The sequence below is a fragment of the Notamacropus eugenii genome, chromosome 2 (assembly GCF_028372415.1).
Source record: "Notamacropus eugenii isolate mMacEug1 chromosome 2, mMacEug1.pri_v2, whole genome shotgun sequence".
In the NCBI taxonomy this organism is placed as follows: domain Eukaryota; kingdom Metazoa; phylum Chordata; class Mammalia; order Diprotodontia; family Macropodidae; genus Notamacropus; species Notamacropus eugenii.
In genome coordinates, this window is record NC_092873.1 from 206,594,724 (window position 1) to 206,621,908 (window position 27,185).

A 27,185-nucleotide genomic window follows, 5' to 3' on the forward strand; every position below is an offset into this window, starting at 1 on the left:
AAGAATTAGTTTTCCTCAATTAGCTTTTGTACTTTCTATTCTAGGCAAGTTGTACTTTTTAAAGAGTTTTCTTCAGTGTATTTTTGTCTCTACTTTTCCATTTGACCAATTCTACTTTTTAAGTAGAATTTCCAAGCTGTTGACTTTTTTTCATAATTCCCTTGCATCACTCTCATTTCTTTTCCTACTAATTTCATCTAATTCTCCTATATGATTTTTAAGCTCCTTTTTGAGCTCTTCCATGAGTTCTTTCTGGACTTGAGACCACTTCCCATTTTTCTTTGGGGTTTTGTCCCATAAGCATTTTGTCATTTCTGTCCTCTTCTGAGTTTGCATTGTGATCTTCCCTGTTGCCATGATAACTTTCTGTGGTTAAATTATCTTTTATGTTGATTTTGTTCAATATTTTTTGGCCTTTTTTCATACTTTTCCATTTGATCTCTGCTCCCAAGGTGAAAGGGACTGTGTCTCAGGCTTCTTGTGCCAGGAGCAGTAGACCCTGGATTTCTACCTGGTGCTGCATTGATGTTGCCATGAGATCCACTGGGAACCTTCATGTCTAGTGATGTACTGAGGGAGCTGGGTGGCTGGCACTGCTAAAGGCTGTATGCATCTGGCAGCATACTTGAGGCTGAGTCAGCATCCTGGTGGTGGTATCTGGCATATGCTGAGGCTGGTGAGTTGTTTCTTCATTTTCCTGAGACATACTGAAACATGAGGGGGTCTGGTCACTGGCAGCTGCCTGTTTGCCCAATACTGTGCTGAAGTACATGACCAGGTCCATGGTGGAGGCTACCTGTTTGCTTAGGCACTTATAGGGTTGGCATCCACCTCTTTGCCTTGGGGCACACTGAAGCATGTGGCAGTTCTCAAAGCCAGAGCCTGTCCATTTCCTTGTTTATGCTGAGATATAAGGTGTGAGGGAGGCTTCTGGTGTTGGGATTTACTTGCCCCACTTCACTGGAGCTCAAGATCTCCTGCTGATTTGATAAGGTAGGGTTTACAGCTGGTTTTCAAAGATGCTTCCTTTCCTGGACAACACTTCCTTTTAACCCAATTGAGACAAACCTTTCCTGATGGTCTTCCAAGTTTCTTGGACTCAAAAATTGTTTCATCCCATCTTTTTGTTTGTTCTTCTGTCCCAGGATTTGTTTTGTGGTACTATTTTATGGTTGTGTGGAGGTTAATAATGGGAGAGTTATGGAGATTTATTGCTCACTCTGCCATCTTGGCTCCCAGTAGTTTAGCTAGCAAGTATATAAATCAGAATTCTAACTCAGGTCTCAGTTCCAAAATTCAGCACTTGAATGACTATACCAATTAGCTATCATAAAGTTAACATTCATAGTAATGTGAACGCAGATCCCCACTGGAGTCTCAAAATATATTTGACTATTCTGATATCTTTACTAATAACATTCAATATGTGACCAAGTTGCAGGTCTTAAAATTCTCTAAGAAGTCTCTCTAAGAGTTTCTTTCTCTTCATTTACAATGGCCACTATTTGAGGTCAAAAGCCCTTATACTTGAATTTCTATAAAACCTATTTTCCCAAATATCCAGTTTTTCTCCTTGTTCTAAGTATGGTCCTAAGGTAATCTTCCTCTAATGCTACTTTGTTCATATCACACATAACTTTTAGTATAATTGGCAGCTATCTATTATCATATAAAAAAATATTTGTACATAAATTGACAAAATTGCTTTTTTAAAGAAAATTCATTGAAATTTTTAAATTTAGTTATAATTTCCAAATAAAATAAAGGGTATGGAGTCCAGATTATGGAGTAGAAATAGAAACCTACTAGAGCTCTCCTCCCAAAACCCTCAAAAAAACTGTAAAAAATTACTCTAAACAAATTCTAGAGCAGCAGAAGCCACAGAATGACAGACTTAAGCAAATTTCCTGCCCACAACAATCTGGAAATTGATAGGAAGTGTCTATATAAAGGGGCTGGGAGTGGAGTGCAGTTTAGCATGGGCCATGCCAGCACAGACAGAGCTAGGGCAGACTTTATGGGACTGAATTGCTGGCAGCTGCCATGGTTTCCAGACTTCTCAACTCACAAATGCTAAAGACAGCAGGAAGGGTCTCTTACCTGGCTAAGAGAGGAGTATGACCTGCTCCCAGCCTGGGCCCCAGGGCAGCAGAAGCCACTGCTGAAGCAGAGGCTGCTTCTGAAGCCCTCCACATAAGAAAGAATTCAAAGGACAAGTAATTGACAGGGAAAATGAGCAAATGGGGGAAAATGAAACAGATTATAGATTCTTACTTTTTTGGTGAAGAGGTATTTTCTTAAGTCATTGATGATGAGGAAGATCAAAACATACAACCAGAAGAATACAACAAAGTCAAAGATTGGGCATCCAAAGTCTCAAAGAAAAATATGAATTGGTCTCAGGTCATGGAAGAGTTCCAAAAGGATTTGGAAAATCAAGTAAAAGAAGCAGAGGAAAGATTGGGAAGAGAAATAAGAGTGAGGCAAGTAAATCATGAAAAACGAGTCAACTGCTTGCTAAAGGAGACCACAAAAAATGCTGAAGAAAATGACACTTTAAAAAGTAGACTGACTCAAATGGCAAAAAAGATCCAAAAAGTCAATGAAGAGAATGCCCTAAAAAGCAGATTTGGCCATATGGAAGAAGAGATCCAAAAGCTCATTGAAGAAAAGATTAGAATGGAGCAGATGGAAGATAATGACTTTATGAAAAATCAAGAAATTATGAAACAAAACCAAAGGAATGAAAAAATAGCAGACAATGTGAAATATCTCATTGGAAAAACAATTGACTTTGGAAAACAGATCCAGGAGGAATGATTTAAAAATTATGGGACTACCTGAGAGCCATGATTAAAAAAATAGCCTACACATCATCTTTCATGAAATTATCAAAGAAAATTTTCCTGATATTCTAGAATCAGAGGGTAAAATGAATATTGAAAGAATATACTGATCATCTCCTGAAGGAGATCCCAAACAAAAATCTCCTAGGAATATTGCTGCCAAATTCCAGAGTTCCCAGGTTAAGGAGAAAATATTTCAAGCAGCCAGAAAGAAACAATTCAAGTATTGTGGAAATACAATCAGAATAACACAAGATCCAGCAGTTTCTACATTAAGTGATCAAAGGGCTTGGAATACAATATTCCAGAAGTCAAAGGAACTAGAATTAAAACCAAGAATCACCAACCAGTAAAACTGGGTTTAATACTTCAGGGGAAAAAAATGGTTATTCAGTGATATAGAGAACTTTCAAGCATTCTTAATGAAAATACCAGAGCTGAATAGAAAATTTGGCTTTCAGATACAAGAATCAAGAGAAGCATGAAAAGATAAACAGGAAAGAGAAATCATAAGGGACTCATTAAAGTTGAAATATTTACATTCCTCCATGGAAAGATGATATTTGTAACTTATGAGACCTCTCTCAGTATTGGGATAGTTGGAAGGAATATATAAAATATATTAATGTAAAATATAAAAGAGGCAAGAAAAGAGCTTTTATCATGGAGAGGAAGAAGGGGAAGGTGAGAGGGAATTACTAAGCCTTACTTTCATCAGATTTGACTTCAGGAAGGAATAACATACTCAGTTGGTTATGGAAATTTATCTTACCCTACAGGAAAGTAGGGAGTAAGGGAATAAAAGAGGGGGGCTAATAGAAGGGACAACAGATTGGAATAAGGGGTAATCAAAAGTAAACACTTTTGTAGAGGGACAGATCATAGGAGAGAACAGAATAAACAGAGGGTGGGACAGGATAGAGGGAAATATAGTCTTTCACAACATGATTGTTATGGAAGTGTTTTGTATGACTACACATGTATAACCTATATCAAATTGCTTGTCTTCTCAATGAGGGTGGATGGAGAGGGGGGACAGGAGAGAATGTGGAACTCAGAACTTGAATAATGAATGTTAACAATTGTTTTTACGTGCTACTAGGAAATAACATATATAGGCAATGGGGTATAGAAATCTATCTTAACCTACAGAAAAACAGAAGGTAAGGAGATGAGGACGAATGATAGAAGAGAGAGAGGATTGGAGGAAGAGTAATCAGAATACTTGCTGTCCTGGGGTGGGGGAAGGGGGGAAATGGAGAGAAAATTTGAAATTCAAAATGTTTTGGAAGTGAATGTTGAAAACAAAAAATAAATAAATTTTTAAAAAGAAATGATAAATAGATGTATAGAATGATTTTACACACACATATTCATACATACATAACATTCATACATATATGTGTGTAATGGTGTCCATATTTAGGGTGGTGGGAGGAGAAAGAAAGCAAAAAAGAAATCTACATGATAACCTTATTATATATTTAAAGGGAATAGCAAGTTTTATATAATAGATTTTCAGTTTCATGTGCAATTATCTTTTTTAAATTCTTTGTTATGGAAATGTTTACGTTATTTCATAAATTAAAATTAAATCAAATTTAAAAATAAAAATAATAATTTCCAAATTAAAAAAAAAAAAGAAATTCTAATAGCTTACATGCAGCACTACAGGACATTGTAAGAGTACAGTTAAGTATTGCTATTTTAAAATATTATATTCAAAATCTGATTGTTAGAAAAAGAAATCCTCTAAAACAAAAAAAGTCCTCTTTTATCTTCCTTAAAGTTTATACAATTATTGCATTCCCAAATTAGCACTGACAACTTTTTATTTTTCTGTTAGATCTGCTCTAGTTGAAGAAAAGTTTTCACCACAATTAAGCAATATTGAAGTGCAGTGGAATTATTCACTCTGTCTTTAGGGTGAGTGGCACTCCTTATAATTTTGGTAATTCCAAATTGAGCCTTAGGTGTACTCTAGTCAATTGTGGAAGGAAGAGTAACTTTATACAGGCAGGAGGAAGAAAAACCTTGGAGCAATAGTGTATGTGTGTGAGTGTGTGTGTGAGTGTGTGTGTGTGTGTGTTTGTATATATGAAGAAAGTCACTGTTGTTCCCAGGAAGCTAATGAGTTCCTTAGATCTAGGGACATAGCTAAAAGACTGCAAAGACCTATTAAAAAGTTCAAGTTTGACATTCTGGTATCACACTTAAGAGTAAACCACTTCTTGAATGCATAAGATATAGGGAAGCTGATTTAATTTAACTTACTTTTAATCAAGATAGATCTGAAACTACATGCATTTGCAGCATGTTAATGTTCCAGCACTTGGCACAATGCTGGCACATAGGAAACACTTCATAAACATTTGTTAAATTGATTTGAATTGAATGATACTGTGTCTTTAAGCTTTTTGATGTTCAATCAATTAGCATTTATTTAGAGCCTACTGTGTGACAGGTACTCTGCTAAGCACTGGGCATAAAAAAGTAATAAAAAAAAAACATACAAAACAAAAAACACCAGTCTTTGCTTTTGATACCACATCCCCATGTTTCTAGACATTCACGTTTTTTTAAAAAGACTCTAAAAGGACCATGCATTATTTAGGCAAAAATATTTTGAGTCTCACATAAATCACTTACTGTATATCTCTTATTCTAGTTATAGTTTTCTATCTTCTCTATTTTCCTTATTTCATCTCTATTCTCTTCCAATCCTTTACTGTCAGTTTTCCCTAAGGTGCTGTCCCTTATTTTCCACTGCTTCTTCTATAGTCCCTTGGTGATTTTCCTTATTTTTATGTGCCAAGTACCACCTCTCCCAAGTATTCACTTCTCTTTAGGGTAATAGCTCCTCGTCTCCACAGCCAATGGGACACTCTGTATCAGTATGCACCCCAACACACACAGGGGGGCCTGCCATCGTGGGTTCTTAGATCTGCATTCATAAAAGGAAAGGCAACTTCTGAGGGATTAACAATCACTTTAATCAAGTACATGTATCATTCCTTTAACCAAGTAAATACATCATTCAGTTAGAGGCTTCCTCTGCCTGAATTTAACAGACAGGTCCAACTCTCTAACTGTAGTTACCAGAGAGGGAAGCACCAACATTTGGATTTTCAAAGCTAGGGGGCTCCTTAGCTGCTTTCCTGAATCCTCATCTGGCCAAACACTTCCAGGAATTAAACCCCAAAGTAAAACCTCATCCTCAGAGTATTTATACCTTTTTTAGATCCAGAGAGCATCCCAACCCTTGAGAATTAGTGCCTCATTAAGTGCCTCATTAACAAAAGGTGTGGATCTTCCTACAAGTCTTCCCTAATCAAACTCCCTTTAATGGCCGTAATGCTAATCACATTAATAATACAAATATATATACTATTTCTAATTAAAGAAACTCTTGTTTCCATCCTTTACTCCTAGTAAAGACTCTTGATTGATAAAAGCAAGATTCAATCAGATGCACTTGATTATACTAAAACAAAAACAACAAAATATCCTACTTTGCTTGCCCTTACTTAGAACTACCTGAATATCCCACTGCTGTCAAAACCTCTCCAAAGTAGAACGAAGTACCTGTGTCCCCTGTCCCTTCCAAACCTGCTCCCCTCTCTGACTTTACCGTTCCTGACAGTAGCATCACCACGTACTTACAATTTTCAAAACACTGAGATTAGGGACTACTTTTTTTCTTCTCCCTCATCTCCAAATCAATTACTTAAGTTATCTGCTATGTTCAAAAATCTTCAGTGCTTGGCTATTGACTATCATGTAAAGTTCAATCTGGACCAACTTTAATAAATAATAATAATAAACTTAAATGTACTTTTTCTCCTATAAACAAAATAACAGAAAAAAACTAGCTTTGGCTAAAAACTACTTTTATAACACATAGTTCTGACATAGAGCTTAAAATATCTGGTCAAAATACACTCATCATACTAGAGAATAAGACATTGAGGCCCAGAGATCAAGGGGCTTGTCCAAAAGTCTCTGAGAAAGGGTTTAACCTGGATCCTCCAAGTACAATGTCAGTAGTATAACAGAGTACAGAAAGGAAAACCAGGCAATTAGGTGGCACTATGTATAGAGTGCTTGGCCTAGAGTCAGGAAGACTCATATTCTTGAGTTCAAATTTGACCTCAGATGTTTACTAGCTGTGCAACCTTGGGCAAGTCACTTAACTCTGCCTTGGTTTTCTCATCTGTAAAATGAGCTGGAAAAAGAAATGGCAAAGTAGTCCATTATCTTTGCCAAGAAAACCCCAAATAGGTTAATGAATAATTGGACACAACTGAACAACAACAAAAAGGGGAAACTAGAAAACCCCATTCTAGTCAAAGCTCTATATACCTATCTTACTATTATACTTAACTTGGGTAAATTACTTTCCCTCTTAACTTCACTTTATCTATAGAATAATAATTACATTAGGTGACTTCTAAGGTTCCTTTCAATTCCAACATTATTAGAATTTTGTGAACCTGTCTACTGGACAGCTAAGTGATCTACATGTAGTAAGCACTTAAACTATTTGCTGTGGTCATTATTTTCTACCAGCTTCTATAAAGGACCAAGACAAAATCCAACATAATAGATCAACCTATATTAGGAAAAAACCTAATTAGATCTTCTAATGTCACCATTCCCCCAACTTTATCCTCATCTTATAACTCCAATCATTTCAATTCAAGAAATTCCAGGAGAAATGAAAGAGGTTCTGAACATATAAACTATTCAGTCTCCTCTGTATTGCATATACATATTCAATAGACTGTTTTTATGGGTTTTTTTTCTTAGTTTGATCTAGAGTTCTTAAAATCCCTATTCTATGTAATCATGCACCATATGCAGATGCCAAATGTCCTCTGCATCATCATAATACTATGGTGGGATATAAAGTATGTCACCACTTTCCCTTCTTCAGGATGAAGAATGGAGAAAACCAGGGTTGGATTTGAAAACTCATGCAATTCATCAAGGTCTAAAACAGATCTGAACTCCTTTGAATATATTCAGTGCTAACAGATGTTGGGTATTTTACAGTTTTTAAATTTATTAAAATCAACCTACCCAATTTATAAGAATTTTTGTGACACTGATTATTTTTACTATAGAAAGAGGTGGCTGGCACTTCTCTAGTTTGCATCTGAATGGTTATATTTTTTTGAAATTTGGTTCAGTGGTGTGGGCCCTTCTCCTAGGCTTCCATGCTGTCATTTTCCTGAAGTCATCACTTCTTTGCATTTATTTAAATGTCTTAGAAATAGATGATTTAAAGAGAATGCTGAAATTCAAAACCTGTCTATTCACTTTAATTTAAGCATTTTTTTTCCTATTTAGTAGTCCCTTTATACCATTTCCCAGTTCTGCCCATGCTCCTGTTCAAAGGCTGCTTTTTGATACTCTGAGAAGCATTACCAGCATTTTTGCTGAATGCAAATAGCAGCACACTTCACCTGTTTTTCTCAATCTGACCCTAATCAACCAATTTTTCCCTTGCCAACTTGCCTTGCAGATGTTTGAGCTTGGAATACTTCCAAGTAACTAGAGCCAAAGCCATGTCAAAAGCAAGGCATTCCTATTCCTAAGTAAAGTCTTGACAAAACTGATCCTAATCACAACTCTTAGAGCTTTTAAAATTCAGTCATTGTATCTGTAGAAGGAGGGAGGTGGGAAGGGAGCAGAGATGTAGTCATTTCAAATACCCTTTGAAATAAGCATTTATAAAATTTTGAGGAATGATTAATTAGATAAGAAATGAGCAATTAGATAACTAAAACTGAAAGGTGACAGCCTGGAAATGACACTGTCTCATAATTTTGGCTGCAACATTTACTAATTCTATGACTGGACAGGTCACCTTAATATTACTGAATCTGAGATTACTATTCTATAAAATATGGATGATGATAGTATCAGCAAACCACATCTTACATTATTATTGTGAGAAAAGTTCTTTGTAAACCTTAAGGTACTGATATACATGTGAATTACTACTTTGTCTTAAAAACAGAAGTTAAAAAGCTAAGATTTTGCTATAAATGCAATGGATTTGCAACAGTTTGTCATGAAGGTGAAATCCATTTTGGATTACAGTAAATTTGTTTATTTTTCAAATATTATTGCTGCAAAAATAGCAAAAGGGACCAACATTCAAAGGGATAAATTATCTCTGACACCATAGGAACCATCACATTCAGCTTTCAGCAAATTCAGGGGGTTCATATTTTATCTTTGATTGCCGTAAAAATGGATTTCTATAATTTTCAAAGTCTCCAAATACACAGTTTGAGCTACTTGGTAGTACTTAAGTACCACACCATCTACTTCTCAGAGAAGACAAGGTTTAGGGTAGTCCTTTGAGTATGCAAATATCTTTCCTTCTGACCATTGCCTCTAACAATCTGCCCTCCCTTCTGTCGATGCCCCCTCCTTTTCTTACCCCCCACTTTCATATGGAGTAAGATCAGTTTCTATACCCAACTGATTGTGTGTGTTATTCCATCTTTGAACCAATTCAAATGAGACTAAGTTTCAAGCAAGGCCCACAGCTCTTCTGCTGCCACCATCTTCACCTCCATTGTTAAAAGGTCTTTCATACCTCTTTATGTGAGATGATTTACCACATTCTATCTCTCCCTTCCTTCTACAACCAATATAGCCTTCTTTCTTGCTGCTTATTTTTTCATATCATTCCATCAGTCACCTTATATCTGTACTCTCTATATGTATTCCTTCTGACTGCCCCAATAGTCATAGTCATACAGTTTTCCAGAGTTACAAGTATTATCTTCTCATGTAGTGATGGAAAAAGTTTAGCCTTAATCCCTTATGTTTTCTCTTTTCTTTTTACATTTTTATGCTTCTGTTGAGTATTTGAAAATCTTTTTTCTTTTTTTTGATTCAACTCTGGTCTTTTCATCAGGAATGCTTGGAAGTCCTCTATTTCATTGGATGACAATTATTTTTTTCCCCTGAAGGATTGTATTTAATTTTTCTGGGCAGCTGATTCTTGGTTGTAACTGTGGTTCTTTTGCTTTCCACAATGTATCCCAGTCCTTTGATCCTTTAATGTAGGAGCTAATAAGTCCTGGGTAATCCTGACTGTGTAAATATTGAATTGTTTCTTTCTAACTGCTTACAATATTTTCTCCTTGACTTGAGAATTCTGGAATTTGGCTATAATATTCTCAGGAGTTTTCATTTTAGAATCTCTTTCAGGAGGTGATCAGTGGATTCTTTCAACGTCTATTTTACTTTCTGGTCCTTTGATATCACAGTAGTTTTCTTTGATAATTTCTTGAAGTATGCAGTCCTCATCCTTTTTGAATCATGGCTTTCAGGGAGTCAATAATTCTTAAATTGTCTCTCCTGTATCTATTTTCTACATCAGTTGTTTTTCCAATGAGATGTTTTACATTTTTTTTATTTCTTTTTTCCTAGTTAATTATTCTTTTGATTTTTATTCTTGATGTCTCATGGAGTCAATAGCTTCCACCTGCACAATTCTAATTTTTAAGAAACTATTTTCTTCAGTTAACTTTTTTCTCTTACCTCCCTTTCTATTTGGTCAGTTATACTTTTTAAGGAATTGTTTTCTTCAGTAATTTTTGTAATTTTTTTTCCATTTTTATTCATCCTTTATCAAACTGTTGACTCTTTCTTCACAATTCTCTTGCATCATTCATTTCTTTTCTCAGTTTTCTCTTCTCTCTTATTTGTTTTAACCTTTTTGAGTACGTTCAGGAGTTCTTTTTTAGGCCTGAGATCAATTCACATATTTCTTTTGGCTTTGAATGTTGACATTTTGACACTGTTGTCCTCTTCTAAATTTATTTTGATCTCTGTGATCACAATAACTTTCTATGATAGGTTTTAGGTGGTTTTTTTGATAATTTTTTTCAGGCTATTTTTTTACTTCTGAAATTGAACTCTGCTCCTGGGGTAGAGGGGGCACTGGTCCAAGTTTATTGTGTCAGGGGTTGAAGGCCCTCACTGCTTACCTAGTACTGTGCAGGTATCATGGGGGATCTGATGCTGCACTGGGGACAGGAAGATTTGGGGTAGGGCTAGCTGTTCACCAAGTGCTATGTCAGGGCCCACAGTGGGCCTGGCAACTTTTAAATATCTTTTTAGGAAAATTATATTCTGTGTTTCTAAATGCACAAAGCTTTACGATGGGCGTTCTAAAGTAGAAAATGCCTGGCACGCTATAGGCATCACAACTCATTCATAAAGTGCTCTAAAAGAATTCATAATGGCAATAAATGTAGCTTGCCATATCACAACTCTTCCTTTGCACTACTCCCCATAAATATTGCTTTACCCTTTTAGAATGTTAGCTCCAAGAGGTCCAGGAATCTTTTCTGTTTTGTATTTGTATCTCAAACATTTAGCAGAATTCTAAGCACAGACTAAGTGTTTAACATTTTTTGTATTCATTCCTTCGTTTTTTTCATTTCATTTTCTTTTCACTTCACTCATTCCTTTATTCAGCTGAAAAGGTTCTATAGAATAATTAGATTATCTCCTTTAGTAGTAGAGATTTTAGACAAAGGATTTTTATTATGTAGTTGGTATATATGTGGGTATGATATTTAAAAATCATAGATGATGAAATCAATCCATCTCACCAAAGTACTAAAAACGTAGTTGATGTCATGAAGACTACATTAGAATATAGATACTACATTCAGGAATAAAAAAAGAAGTATAGCACTATGGATAAAAGGCTGGTTTTAGAATCACTTAACTTCTAGCACTTTGTAGTTTTCTCATCTATAAAATGGAATACTATACACCGTGGCTTCTAAGATACCTTCCAGCTTGACATCTATAATTGTACGAATTCAAGTCATAGAAGTAAAGTCATCAACATTATTTAGTTTGTCAGGCTATGGAATAATCATGTTTTAACTTAATTTCAAATGTCTTATTAAATAATGCCTTACCTTCCTTTTGATGAGAAGGGCTTTTATGTAGCAATTGCATGAGGTGACAACAATAATTAGAGCATAACAAATGATAATGATATAAGGGCGAATTTGCTTATGAGATAGAGTTTCATTCATGTATAATGACAAGATACATAAAAAGAGTTTGGATTGTCTTTATATCCTTTTTATAAACACATGCAAATATATCCTATAAAACCTAGAACAAAAGGTATCAAATTTTAAAATATGCAGCACCTATAAATTGCAGTCAACATTAGCATTTACAATTAAGCACCTGTAAGGGGAACCTAGTGAAAAAGCTCCAGGACTGATCTTAAAGTCATGAGATTCTGCCTGCTACATCATAATATTATCAAATAGCTTGAATGTTAACTACTTCCCTCCCACCTCCATTATGAATGTATTTTTATAGAACATCTGTCAAGGTGACAGGTACTGTGATGTACACATGGGAAAAGAATTAATGTCCTAAAAAGGCTCATGATCTACTTAAAAAGAAAGAACATACACATAGAATGATAATCAATATATATAGTAGCGTGTGCCAAGTTTCAAATGACTGGTATAGACATTAAGAGCTTCAAAAAATCAGAGAAAGTAGGATCACTGAAGGATGATGTGTCTTATGCAATTATTTCAAGAGGAGAAGAGTTCTCAAGGGGAAAAAACAAACACCTCAAGTGTTTTCTACATTTGTCCCCATTGGTGTCTCTAGTACTTTTTTTTTTTTAACAAGCATCTATTCAATTAGGTAAACATTTTAGTATCTACCTCTTATACAAGAGGCACTATGCAAGGCATTTAAGATAGAAAAACCAAAAGAAAACAATCCTCAGACTTTGGGGAGATTATACTGAATTAATGTAATTATATTCAATATAATTAGATATTCAAAACTTTCACTGTATCTTCATCTTTGTTAGAAATATATGTATGTATGTATATACATATACATATGTAATACATGTAGATGCACATTTATTTGCTTAATTTTATTATTAAAGGTGAGAGTTCATCTGTGAACTAAGGGCTTCCCTGAAGATCTTTTCTCCCAGTTTGAAACTCTGACAAATAACACACCTGCTTAACTGGGACAAGTGCCAGGAAGAAAAAGAAAAAAAGAAATCAGTGGAATTAATTTTCAAGAGCAAGAGAGAAAGACACAGTTCATTATGAAACTATTTTTAAACATATTTTATTTGCTTCTTATAAGACTTTCATATGAAAATGTTAAGTTCTACTATAACAATTTTCTTGGACCCAACTCTATTTTGTAATTTCTTTTAGTAACCAAGGCGTGTAAAGGAGGCCCATGTCTATAGGGACAAAATGAATAGATGTCTATTTGGACAATCAGATCACACTGGTCTTCTTAATAATCAGTGCACATAGCCAAATAATTGCTTCAACGTTCGTGATTAGTATTGATCATAAAGGCAGCCAGAGTGATTGGATTAGCTATGCCTCAATTCAATTCAGGGATTCTTTATAGAAATATTGAATCAGGCCACTAAGATATTCCTCAGCATTCTAAAAAAGGGAATGAACTTCCCTGAGCACCACTGAATACACAAGTACTCAGGACAGCTGGGCTGCCTCTCAAGTTTTCTTAGCTTTGCTCAGTATATTTTTTGGATTTGTTGGTATTGGTTAAGAAAATAACAAACCAAATGTTTCTGTGCCTAAAATAATAGACATTAAAATGTTTACTTAGTTAAATTAGAAGGAATTCCAAGTTTATTAGGTAATAAATAAAGGTCTTCATCTGTAACATGAATATAGAACCAAAGACACCAAATGGCAAGTAAAAAGAAATATTGTTAACAGAAGGCTATTACTTACAACCCCACAAAACACTGCAACTGAAACAAAGGAACTATTTCTTATGATCAACATTAGAAAAGGCAGGTGAGAACTCTCTAAATGAAAATGTGAAATTAACAACTGAATGGGATTAAATATGTCCAACTCACCTAAAGATGAAAAGAAAGGGCATATTTTACACATAAAAGGAAATTTATCACATTAATCCCATGGCATTTTAATTCATTGTCCAAAGGAACCAAGCATTTAATTTTTAATTAGATCAAGTTTTACTGGAACATTGTTATATCATCCCTTTTAATTAAGTATCTTATAACTATTAATTAGCTAATTAGGTTCTATATTTTTTAATTGTAGGCATTTAAAAATCTTCTCCAAATACTCTATACTTAATCTTTTACAGTTATTTGAATTTTACCTCTGATTTTTTTTTTTTAGTATATGACCACTTTGTGAACAGAATCTACATATAATTCCCTTCTAGTTCAACCCTTTGAGGCATGTGACAGTGCCTGATGCATTACAAAACAATAGTAAGGCACAGTTGCCAAAGTGTTTTCTAAAAGTTCAAAACTAAGCCATACATTGTTCTATAGAATCGTACATAGCAAATAAGGTTTTGAGGCTATGAAGACTTTTTATCTCATTTTTTTAAAAGGAAAATTTGTCTAAAACAGTAAAATTATTTATATTACATGAAAGAAAGATCACTATTGTGATTCTAAATGATGTTTATACTTTTAAGTAATTTTAAATGCCCTTACTATATGACATAAAATATTGCTTATGATTGAAAAGGTGAACTATGCACACAGACAGAATATTTCAAGAAGATTTAGAGGCTTTTTGGGGGCGGTTCACAGGCACCCCAAAATGCTGAGGTACACCAGCATGATGAGGAATAGTGTGGAGTCCTGAAAGAATTCTCTTGGATCATCTCCAAGTTAATAAAGGCATATGCTGGGGTGACATGCCCAGTGGACTTTGTTCCTTATGGGAAGCCAGAACAACCAGCGGTCCCTGCTCTCCATGGGAGACAGAACACTTAGCTAGGTTAGATGTCTGGTCCATATACAGTTTAACAGTTTAGAGGGAAAAGGGGAGCTACTACAGTTTATGAAAATGGGAGGAGGAACAGGAGAATGCTGCTCCTGATTGTCATCTAATTTATACAGATAAGTAAAGGGAAGGGGGAAGGAAGGGAAGCTCTGCTCTGAAATGTCTGGAATGTCAGGGAGTCAGAGGTGCTTTGTGAATGCACAAAGATAAGCCCATTGTAGGGGTCTTCAATGCATAGGTTTCTTGTGCTCTTTCTGGCTGGTCACATCCTGCATTTTATCTCATACTTCACATCCTGCATCCAGTTTGCTCCACCTGCCTCATCATGTTGGCATTTATTTTTATAAAAACTAGATTTATTCAGCTGTTAATTAATGTGGCCCATGGAGGTTGTACTTGTGGTCTTATAACAAGACTATAAATAATGATATTTTTGACTAAAGTTTAAAAAAAAACTACTTATAAAGTTATTGGAAAGGCCTTCAAAATACCTTTCCAGTCTCACGATCCATCTCTGCCTAGTATATACTGTCCAAACTGAACGGCATTCCATTCCCATGAATGAATACAATCCAAATCAAACCTATACAGGAACTCTCTAAAATACTTCTGACACATGTATATCCAGCCTCTATTTAAAGATCTCCAGTGGTGAGTGGAATCTACTACTTCCTGAAGCATCCCACTTTACTTTGGTACAGGAAAAACTTCATAGGAAGTTTGTCCCTATTTCAAGTCTCTATCTCCTTCTTGGCACCTTCCTCCCACTGTACCTAGTTGTACCCTCTGGAGCCATGAAAAACAAATCTAATACATGTTCTATGTGACATCCTTTCAATATCTGAAGGGCGCTATTTTGTCTCCCCTAAACCTTTTATCCCCTTTGCATAGAAATACCCAGTTCCTTCATTTGATCCTTATCTGGTAGGCTCTCCAGAGCCTTCACCATCCTAGTTGTCCTCCTCTCAATTTATAGCACTTTGTGCATCCCTTATGGAACTTGTGCCTTTAATCACATTTATTTGTCAATATTTTATTGATCCTTACTAGATTGTCAGTTCCTTGGAAGCTTTCATCCCTACAGTGCTTAGAATAATGCTTTGCTTAAAAGCTATTCAGATATTTTCTGCAAAATGAACAAATGCAATGCGTAAAATATGCCCCCATAATACGGAATGATAAACACAGTATTTCTTTTATTCAACAAATATTTTTTCAGCACCTACTATGCATAAAGCATTAAGCTAAATGCCCAGTGAAATACAAAAATAAATTAAACATGGCACTGAACTCCAGGTTCTTACAAGATAATAGATTCAGGGTGGGGGTAGAAAGAAATGTGCACAATTATTTAGAGTGCAAACTTAGAGAATAGTAATAATATGAAAGAGGTAAGAACAAAGTTACTCCGAAGTTTGAATAAAGGGGAGATTAGTTTTTTTGCTGTTACTGAGTTAGGAGTATGAGATCCATCAGAGAAGGCTACAAGCAAGAGGCTATATTTGATGGGTTGAATTTATGCAGGCAGAGAGGAGGGGGTGGGAACTAAAGAGGTGAGGGGAGATGAGGAAAAAGTTATACTAGTCTATGGTCTGAAAAAAAGAACTAAAGAATGGATCTGGGATACACACACACACACACACACACATATTCATTCATATATACATGTTTACACATTCACACACATATGTATGTGTGTATGTGTATATATGTGATGACGCAGAAGGAGCAAACAGGATGCAGGATATGAAATATGAGATAAAATGTATGTATATGTATGTATGTGTGTATGTATGTGAATATACATATACACATAAACACATATATAAAATGTTTTTACATTTAAATTTCAATAGAATTATATTTTATTTTAATATTATTATCATATTTTATTGCATTTTGTGTTGTATTTTATACTGTATTGTAATACAATGTATTTTAAGAGAATTATATTATATATAGTACATTTTTACATTTAATTTTTGAGCAACACATTTTTTTCAGCAGAATAAAAAGGGATACCTATTTTATGCTAGACAATTTGCCCAAATGTTTACATAAATGAAATAATGTGATTGACTTTAGGGACAGACCCAAGGGAAATAGATATTCTCAGAAAACATTTACCACCTATTTTTTATTTAAAAGTTCATTTTATTATTTCAATGAACAAGTTCAAAACATTTTATGGATATTCATATACTGTGAACATTTCATCAGTGTCTATTTACAGTAGGTATTTATGGTAAAAAATGAATCTTCACACTAAAAACCAGCTCAACAATCAGCTTATTATTTTGATTTTTTAGACAAATAGCAAATATGCTTCGGGACACTACATATACAATAATACACAAATATGTCTATATAGACTATGAGGTGGTAGTATTATTGTCGATTAGAATTATAATTATATGTAACTCATACATTTACATGCAAATAATATTTACATATATATTCATATATAACAATTATTAATTATGACCACATATTATATTATAATTAGATTATCATTAATAATAGTAGCACCTCATATTTATATTCTATATCATACAAATATACATAGATTACAATCCATGTATTACAATACAATCCATGTATTATTGCATATTTAATATCCCTAAGTATATTTGTCCTCAAAGCTTCTATATTGGGCCCTCTTTTCTCCTTTTTCTACGCCTCTCAAAGTGAGAATGTGATAAAACATTAGCCTGAAAGAACTAGGATCTCCCATTGCATCCTGGGCCTTCTCCAGTTATCCTCATGAATATCTGGTCACTGGATCCAGATGGCTCAGGAGGGGAAAGTGAGGCTGGTGTCCTTGCACAGCCCTCCCCGGCTCAAAACAAAGTCACCTGCAAGTCATGTCATCATCTTGATGTCATGGTACTATTGGAGAACCAAGAACAATCACAACAACCAACAACCCCTCTCATCAACTCCAATTTGTTCAATTATCATGTCTATGTAGATAATGATGAAATCTACACATATAGCACTCATCTCTATCATGGGTTCCAGCACCACCTCACCAGCTGTCTGCAAACGTTTCTACATGAATATTTATTTTATACTCTTTTGAAGCTCAAACTGTGCACAATAAATTCATTATCTTCCCACCAAAGTTTCACCTGCTTCCTAATTCATTTCTTTCAGTCCCTCAGATTGGAAACCTCAGACTCACTTTGATTTCTTCCCTTGCCTCCACCCTTATTTTGAGTCTGTTGCTAAGTCTTATTGAGTCTCGTGTGGCACAAAGGAAGGAGTTTCTGATTTGGAATAAGAAAACCTAGGTTCAAATATCAGCTTTGCCACTTATTAGCTGGGTGACCTTAAGTAAATCACCTCACCTCTCTGGGCATCAGTTCTGTCATCTGGAAAGAAAAGGAAATTGGACTAGATTGTATCTAAGGTCCCTTCTAGCTCCGAATCAATGAACATCTCTTGAGTCTGCCTTCACATGGCTAGTATCTTGTTTCCAGTTTTCATCACCTCTTGACCTCAGCATCACAATTGCCTCCTGATTAGCCTGCCTAACTTTGCTCTCTCTTCTTACTAATCTCTTCCAAAGAGCTATCAAAATAATCTTTAACCAAAGATAAGGCCAGGACATTCCCTTATTCATTTCAGTGACTTTGTATTGACTTTAGGATAAATTTAAAAATCCCTAAGCTGGCATTTTAAACAGGCCAGTCTCATTCAAGCCTACCTCTGCAGACTTATTTTGTGTTACTGCCTCCTCTTACCAACGCCCCTCCACCCTCAAGTCCTGATCTCACACACACACACACACACACACACACACACACACACACACACACACACACTCACTCACACACACCCTGAACATTCCAGACAAACTGGCCTACTTGTTTCCTGTACATGGCATTCTTTCTCCCTTCCTCCATTCCCTTTTTTGTTACAGAAGTGATTATTTCTCTTTTATATTAATAACCATTTTCTGTTGAGGAGATCCAGGATTTTTTTCCTGTTTCCTCATTTTCTACTAGGTCAAATCAGTTCCTGAAAAATAGGGTTGATAATGAGATTGGATTATCTTTCTCCTCAATCTTGTTCAGACCTCACCCAGGTAGGGAAGCCCATTGTGTGGTACTTAGGCTTGGGTGAGGGTAGATCCTTTGTCTAGATTATATTAGTTTTACTGTCAGATCACCCTCTGACAGGAGGTGGTCTGGGAGTAAAAGTGACATAATCAAAGCCATATCCCCCAGCCCCTCACTACAATATGTCCACCTCTCATTATAATATTCATTATACTCATTAGTAGTTAACCAATCAGAATTGATAGCTGCCTTTTGGGAACAGCCATTTTTCTAAGGGCATTTAAGCATCAAGAAGCTGCCATGATCCATTTTTGGTGTAAGAGAGATGGTCAAATTTTTTTTATTAATTATTCACTAGCTATAATTGATAAATCTTTACCTAGAAATTATGTCTCTGTAACTTTTTTGTACATCACACCCAAACACCCTATCTCCTCACCTCTAAGTCTTAGAATGGGAAATGAGTGATGAGATAAGAAAAATGGGAAGGTAGAAGCCTGAATGCAGGGCTGTTTTGTCTTGGCTGCAACCTTTGCTAGTTGTATGAACCTCATGAAGAGGGCCTTTCATGGTCTTATCACTTTTTAGGGTTCTCCCTTATGTAAAATTACTGTGTTCTTTTCTATGCACATGGTATGATTTCCATTAGAATTTAAGCTCCTAGAGGGGAGAAATGATTTTATTTTTATTTTCATTATTTTTTTTACTTTCCCCAGATCCTACCTTGGTACTTGGCATACAGTAAGCCTTAACTGATTGAATTCTTAAATAATCTTTCATTCCTGTATCTCATTTAAATAGTACACTTTAAGCTTCATGAGGCCAGAGATTCTCTTTTAGTTAATATTTCTTTTTCTCAGTTCTGAAACAGGGAATTCTGTGTACAGTAGGTGCTAGATAAGTATTTCTTCAACTTAGTTAAACTTCATTAGTAGAACAATTTACAAATCATTAAGGAGACTGTACAAGCATTATTCATTCCATTTTACAAATGAAAAAACTGAGGCTTAGCATGGCTAAAGGGCTTGCCCATAGTCATACATCAGGAACTGGGATTTAATCTAAGCAATTCTGCTTCCAGGTTCAGACTTCTTTACACTAAACAGAATAGTCATCAGAGATATCATTCCTCCATTTAGATAAACCCAGGTAATCATGATGATAAAAAGGTATGATAAAGAAGATACTCAGATTTGCTATAATCACTTTTGTCATACATATCACTACCATGTTAAGTCATTATTTACAAATTAAGTTTTTTTTCTAATTTCTGCAATCCGCCCAGTTTTTGAACTGATTTATTAGTTTAACACAGGCCTCAAGCTCCATGATTTCAAAATTGTTTGTTCATGTTATTTCACTTGTTAATTTCAGTAGCACATCTGTTAAATGTCACAACGAGCATGAGGGAGCCAAATGTCTGAAGCTAAAGCTAGGGTACTTGCAGCTGCCATCCTACTGCCTCTACTCTTGCTGGAAAAGTAAAAAAAAGGCAAAAACCAATGAAAAGAGAATGAGCAAGAAAACTGAGATTTTGGGGGGAAGAGAGCTTTGGTTCTTAAAAAATATAATCATGGCACAAAGTCTCATCTACCCTCCCTTGCTAGGTTATTTCAAAGGCCTTTCATTTTATATTACTTCAGGTTTGGAGTAGGATCAATCAATAAATCATTATTCAATTCAGCAAGACTATTAGTTGTCTACATGTTCTTCAAAAGATGGATATAATCTATCCATACCTCAGTCTCTTCCCTGAGTGACATCTCATCTCCCTGTTGGTCACATCCAATCCTTCTGTTCTACCTGCATATTAGACTCAATATGTCAACTCCAAAAGTGAACTAATCAAATGCACCTCTGACGCCCAAATTGACCTTCCATACTTCTACCAATGATACCATCTCCCTCCTAACCCTTAGACTCCTTCACATTACAATTAATTATATTAACAGCTGTTCAAAAATCAATATTATAAGGGTATACTAAACATTTTCAGGTCAGATATCTGTCTGTCATGACAGATGATGCAGTGGATAGAATGTTAGACCTAGAATCACTGAAACTGAGTTAAAATCTAGGCTCAGATACTGGCCAAGTCACTTAACCTGTCACTTTTGTTTTCCTCATTTATAAAAAAAGGGACGGTGATAACACCAAACTCACAGAGTGGTTGTAAGGATAAAATGACATAATACATGTAAAGTGACTTACAAATCTTAAAATGGTATATCAATGATTAATTATATGATTTCTTATATATTTTATCATTCTCATATATTACATATAATACTATTTAACATTTCACACATACATATACACATTTGTATGTGTGTATATATGTATATGTATGTATATACATATATATGTATAAATGAATATGGCAGCAATGATTATCATGGACACTTCTGATGTTCCAGTTTGGTAAAGACTACGGATCCCTTTTTATAATAATGTTTGTTGTCTAGAACTAGATTTGAAGGAGATGTTACATTTCACGTAGGTACTAGCAAAAATAAAGGTGTGATTTTTTTCCCCTACTCAAAGTCATGAATTTCTGAAATCTATGTAAAATTCCCTTGTGAGTCTGTGGACACCAGGTTACCAACTGCTGGTGTACGCATATGTACCATTTCATGAAGACATAATAACTGAGCAGGGACCACCCCTTCCCCCCCAAAAAAGTGGTGGATAAAAAGCAAATCATAATTAAGGCTTCTAAAGCAAAGTTCCGTGTGTCTTACCTGAAAGGTTTTTGTAATCCACTAGATCAAACATGACAACAGCCACAGCTGACCAGGTAATGATCAAAGCAATAACCAGAAGCCATGCGGCTGGAGAGCTGAATGTTGTGACAATATCTTCTGTCATTGATCTTTTCAGCATTTTTCCAGATGTCCTGGGCACAGATCCATTTTTGCCATCTATCACAGTGGTTGTTGTAGATGTGTGACCTAGAGAAATATTAAACCATAACAGAAAACAATTTAGAAATCCATAAACTATCCATTTTAAAGATAAAGAGGAAAGAAGTTTCATTCATTGTTTAGGACATGCTTAAACTACAATCCATCTTCAGGACTAAGAAGTCATGGGCAGAGCTAAAATGAAAACTCCAATCACATTATTCCCTAGTTTTCCCTTTTGAATTTCTTTATTTCTGTTAATAAACTCTTTTTCCCAATTACCCAATATTCATAAAGGTTTCTATAATCTTTGATTTCTTAGCTCCCTATCAGATGCCTAATTCTTGGTAATGTTATTCCCCTCCCTCCCATTTCTCTCTATTTCTGATTCTACCATGCTACTTCAAGTCAATACATATTATCACATCATGTTCCTGGAGAGAGCAGTGAGGTGACCCAATGGAAAGCACATGGAGCCTGGAGTTAGGAAGTCTTGATTCCAAATCTGACCTCAGACACTTACTTGCTGTGTGACTGAGGATGTCATTTAATCCTGTTTGCCTCAGTTTCCTCATCTGTTAAAATGAGCTGGGAAAGAAAATGACAAAGCACCCTGGTATCTTTGTCAAAAAAAAAAACTCAAATGGGCTCACAAAAAATTGGACACAACTGAAATAAACTCCCTTTGAGTCTTTTCTACTGTTTTTTTTTTAAATTAGAGTTTGAATTCATTTGCATATCTTTAAAAAAGGGAGAATCATGTGTACTATGCAACATGTTAGAGTAGTGAAGTGGCTGGAAGGACTTTTTTACTTCTTTAAGTTTACTTTTTTCAATTAATAAGCATTGATTTGGGTATTTATTTTCTCTCCCTAACCACTACCTTCACCCATGCTGCTGAGGGAAGGAAAACAAAAATAAGACAAAACAAAACAAAAAAACCCTCTTATAACAAATTTGCATAATCAAGCAATTTAAAATGTCTCATTGGCATATTAAATTCATAACCTCTTTGCCAGAAGGTAAATGACATTTATCATCATCAGTCCTCTAGGCTGGTACTGACTAGTCACTACATTGATTGGAGTTTTTAAGCCTTGTATATTTGTTCACTTTTACAATATTATTGCTACTGGGTAAATTATTTTCCTGCTTCTTTTCATTGTACTTCTCATCAGTTCACTCAAATTTTCCCAGTTTTTTTAAACTATCCCTTTTGTCATCTTTCATACATAATAGTATTCTATTGCATTTCCATATTATTTGCTGACTTGATCCTAGGAAAGGGGCAGAGCAGAAGCTTCCATTTCATCTGACTATGAAAGACTAGCTAGAAGTAGACTCATAGTGCTGAGGATCAAAATTAGAGCAGATCTACAGTCTTAGAGGATGAAAGCTGTTTACTGCCATCAGCCTGGTAGAAGCCCTTGTCACCTCACACCTGGTCTACTGTATTATCTTCCACAAGTTTCTCCCTGTCCTTCACTGAGCTTTGAAAGTGATCTTCCATAAATGCAGGTTGAACAAATATTACCCCTACTCAATAAACTCCAATATCTCCCTATCACCTCTAGGATCACATGTAACATCTTAAGTTTGACATTCAAAATTCTTTATAACTTATCCTCATCTTTTCCCCCGACTTTTATAGTCTTCATACACTTTACCTACATACATGTATGTATGCTGTGATACAGACCCTAGCCTCCTTGTTTTTCACAGAAGAAATCTCATCTCTTGACTCTGGGCATTTTCATTGGCTATCCCTAATACCTGGAATGTTCTCCCTTCTCATCTCTGCTGCTTGGCTTCCCTGGTTTCCTTCAAGTTTCAGCTAAGATCCTACCTTCTGCAGGAAGACTTTCCTGATACTCATTAATTCTAGTGTTTTGCCTCTATTGATTATTTCTGATTTTTCTTGCTATATAGCTTATTCGTATTTAGTTGTTTGCATATTGTCTCTCCATTAGACTATGAGTGCCTTGAAAGCAAAGGTTGTATTTTACCTTTCTTCAGATCTCCAGTGCTTAACAAACTGTCTGGAACAGAGTAAGTGCTTAATAAATATTTACTGACTGATATATACACACACATACTTGTAACTCTTTTACAAAAGTTAATTTTCTTTTCATATTGTTTGCATTGCTCTCATTCTTCTTCTCAAATTTTCCTGTATTATTTGATTTTTAAAATAATTTTTTTGTCTTTTAAAATATCTCTTTGTTAGCTCTTCTAGGAATTCTTATTCAACTCTTGTCCAATCCACCTTTTTCTTTGAGGTTTTGCTTGTAGATCTTTTCAAATTATTGTCTTCTTCTGACTCCCTATCTTCAGCTTTTTATGGTCATGTTCCATTTCTTGCTATTTGCTGATTTTTCTAGCCTATTTCTTGTCTTTGGACTTTATATTAGAATTAGACTCTGTTTATGTCAAGGTGGTGGGGGAGGGTGAATAATGGCAAGCCTGAGCTTCTGTAGCTTGATCTGAGGGCCTTGTTCCAGACAGGTTTTCAGTGCTTCCAAGGAGATGTGATTGGGAAGAAAATCTGGTCATAGCCTTTATGCTCTACACTCTGATCCTTACCCACATAGGGCCCCTGTTCCTCACCACTGCTACTGCTCCTCTCCACCCTATAGCAGCAACCTGGAACTGGTAACTGAAACTGGATAATAGGCTACAGAGTTGCATATTAGGTTGAGATGATATTTTGATAGAAGTAACTGTTCATGAGCTCATTAAAAAACCCAATTAAGTTTTTAATGATATTCCAAAAAATTTGTTTAGTGTTAGAATAAAATGTAATATTGTGCATCATCAGGTATTAATTTATTATCAAATTACTATCACCTTATAACTAAAAGTGAATACTTTCAATATTATTTACTGAATTCATGTCTATTATAATGTCCTTATTTTATTGGTCTGAGTAACATATTATAAAGACCTTTGTGAAAGTCACATTTAGGAGGAAATAGAATTTTATTTTAGAAGAGAACAAGACCAGGACCAAAGCTAAAAAATGAAAAATAAGCATAGTTCCAAAGTGACACAATGTTATCTCATATCTTTGGGACACAATAAAAATTAATAGGCAGTTGTAGTAGGAGCAAGATATCTATGTTGTCTGTGTCAGTTGTCTAGGGATGTAGAGATGGGAACTGGGCATGGGGAAGGGAACAGAAATGGTAGAAATAGATAACATAGTTATAAAGAACACCAAAGGCCTCTAAAGCCAAAGGATAAACCAGGAATGGATCCCAAGTATAAATTACACCAAAGGAATGAATAGAGCAGCCAGGAATGTGAACTAGATGAGACATAAACTAAGAAAAGGACAGTTCAAACACCAGAAAAAACAGGTCATATGTGTACAAAGTTCAAGGAGACTCATTGAAATCAGGTTGTGTTCCAAGTCTTTCTTGATAAATGTGAGACTAAAACTTTCCAAGGGTCCATTGATTAGGCACTAATGTCAATCACCCAATCAATGATGCAGAGAAAGTTATGCAATTTATTATGCTTAGATTGTACTAAATATAAAAATCAGTGAGTCAAAAGCATCAGTTTCAGCAAGAATTGATACAATGGAATTTTACAGAAAGAAAAAAAGGCAAGGTAAGAGTTTTCCTAACAGGGAACAAAAAATAAGAGGAAACTAAGTATTTCTACATAAGGAAGGTCAGGGAACTAGTGGGTCAAAACTGGAGCTGAAGTTTATGTCCCAAGCTTGACTTTGCAGATTTTAGCTATATGTGTATACTGTGAACTTCTAGCAAACAACATCAAGAAAGCTCAAGATAGAGTCTGGGGCAGAATTTTTCTTAGCACAGTGGTGGCAAGAAAACTAAACCAGAAATTTTCTTGTTCCGACAGTAAGCTGGAGTATGCCAGTTCTACTTACTGACAATCTTTGAAGAGCCCATTTTGCTGAGACTTTGGAGCACAATGCAGCATAAGAAATGGAATTCTTTTTAGAAACACAAGTGCAGCATAAGAACTGGAATGCGTTAATATTGGAAAGTTGAATCATGAGTGGTCACCAAGGCAAGGAAAATATCAACAGGCTAAGGAATTAAATATGTATATATGTGTGTATACATATATACATATATGTGTGTAAGTATATGTATGTATATACACATGCATATGCTTGTATATATGCATATGTATATATATATATATATACACATATATATGTATATATATATATATATCTATGATAAGAAAATGGAAGATGGTGAGGGAGAATCCAAATATTATCTATCTATACAGACATATTCATCTGTATCTACATATGTATGCATATCTCTATCTCTATCTATCTATCTATCTATCTATCTATCTATCTATCTATCTATCTATCTATCTATCTATCTATCTATATTGAGGGGGCCATGGCCAGAATATGATTATAGGAAAGCAACATCACTGAAGATAGCTAGAAGATACTACCACAACCATGAAAGAAAGTGGGAAAATGTAACTGAAAATAAGGAGAAAAAGAAAATTAATACCTAGACATCATTGTGGGGCCCTTTTCAAATTCAGATTTTCTTACAACAACAGGATTTTCACTGATGCCCAGAAATTTCTCTTATTCATTGCTTCTTGGCTTCCTAACACATTTCCAATGTGACTTGATTTTTATAGTTGTGGTCAAAAGGCATTTTGTTCTTGCATTCTTCTAGTTATTTCTTCCAGCAACTTTCCCTCAAATCCTCCTCTCTCTTATTAGTCTTCAATCTCTACTGGTTCCTTCCTCGATACCTGTGAGCATGGCAAGGTTTCCTCCTCATCCTTACAACTCTTCATTTGACCCTACCAACTTAACTTTCATTCTATATCTGAATTATTTTCTTTCATAGCAGAAATCATAGGAAAAAAAAGTTTTCTATACTCATTACATCTACTTCTTATCCTCCTACTCATTTCTCAACCTTTCAATTTAGTTTGTGACCTTATCAACTCAAACTCAGACTGTTCTCTCTAAAGATTCCAGTGATCTGTTAAATGTCAAGTCCAATGACCTTTTCTTAAGTCTCATCCTTCCTGCCCTTTCTATGGCTTTTGACCCTACTCACCACATTGTCTTCTCTGGGTTTTTGTGAACATTCTCTCTCTTGCTTCTCCTACTTCCATTTTCTCCACAGAGTTGCCAAATTGATATTCCCAAATCACGTTTATATTACTCAGGAATCTTCAATGACTCCCTTACTCTCTCTGACATAAATACAGACTACATTGTTTGCTATTACAAAACCTTCCCAATCTGGCACCAGGTCACATTTCTAAGCCTACCTACCATAGCTTAGCATTACTTAGACACCATTCCTTTTCATGTGCTCAATATTCCCAAACAAGTTGTCTTACTCACTGTCCCTCATACATTCCATCTCCCACACGTCTATGCTTGTGCTCAAGCTGTTCTCCAGTCCTGGAATATACTTTACTCCTCACCTCTTCCTCTTAGTATCTTCAGCTTTCTTCAAAGACCAATTCAAGTATTACCTTATACATGTG

General features: G+C 35.2%; 1 protein-coding gene across 15 annotated transcripts in view; it reads right to left on the reverse strand.

Annotated features, from left to right (window-relative positions):
• The window catches only part of TRDN (triadin), a 561,781-nt gene that overhangs the window by 466,772 nt on the left and 67,824 nt on the right, over window positions 1-27,185 (reverse strand). For all 15 annotated transcript variants that reach the window (XM_072643208.1, XM_072643207.1, XM_072643206.1 and 12 more), the window contains exon 2: window positions 21,504-21,713. In XM_072643208.1, the coding sequence (XP_072499309.1) occupies window positions 21,504-21,713 (210 nt within the window). The remainder of the gene's footprint in view (window positions 1-21,503; window positions 21,714-27,185) is intronic.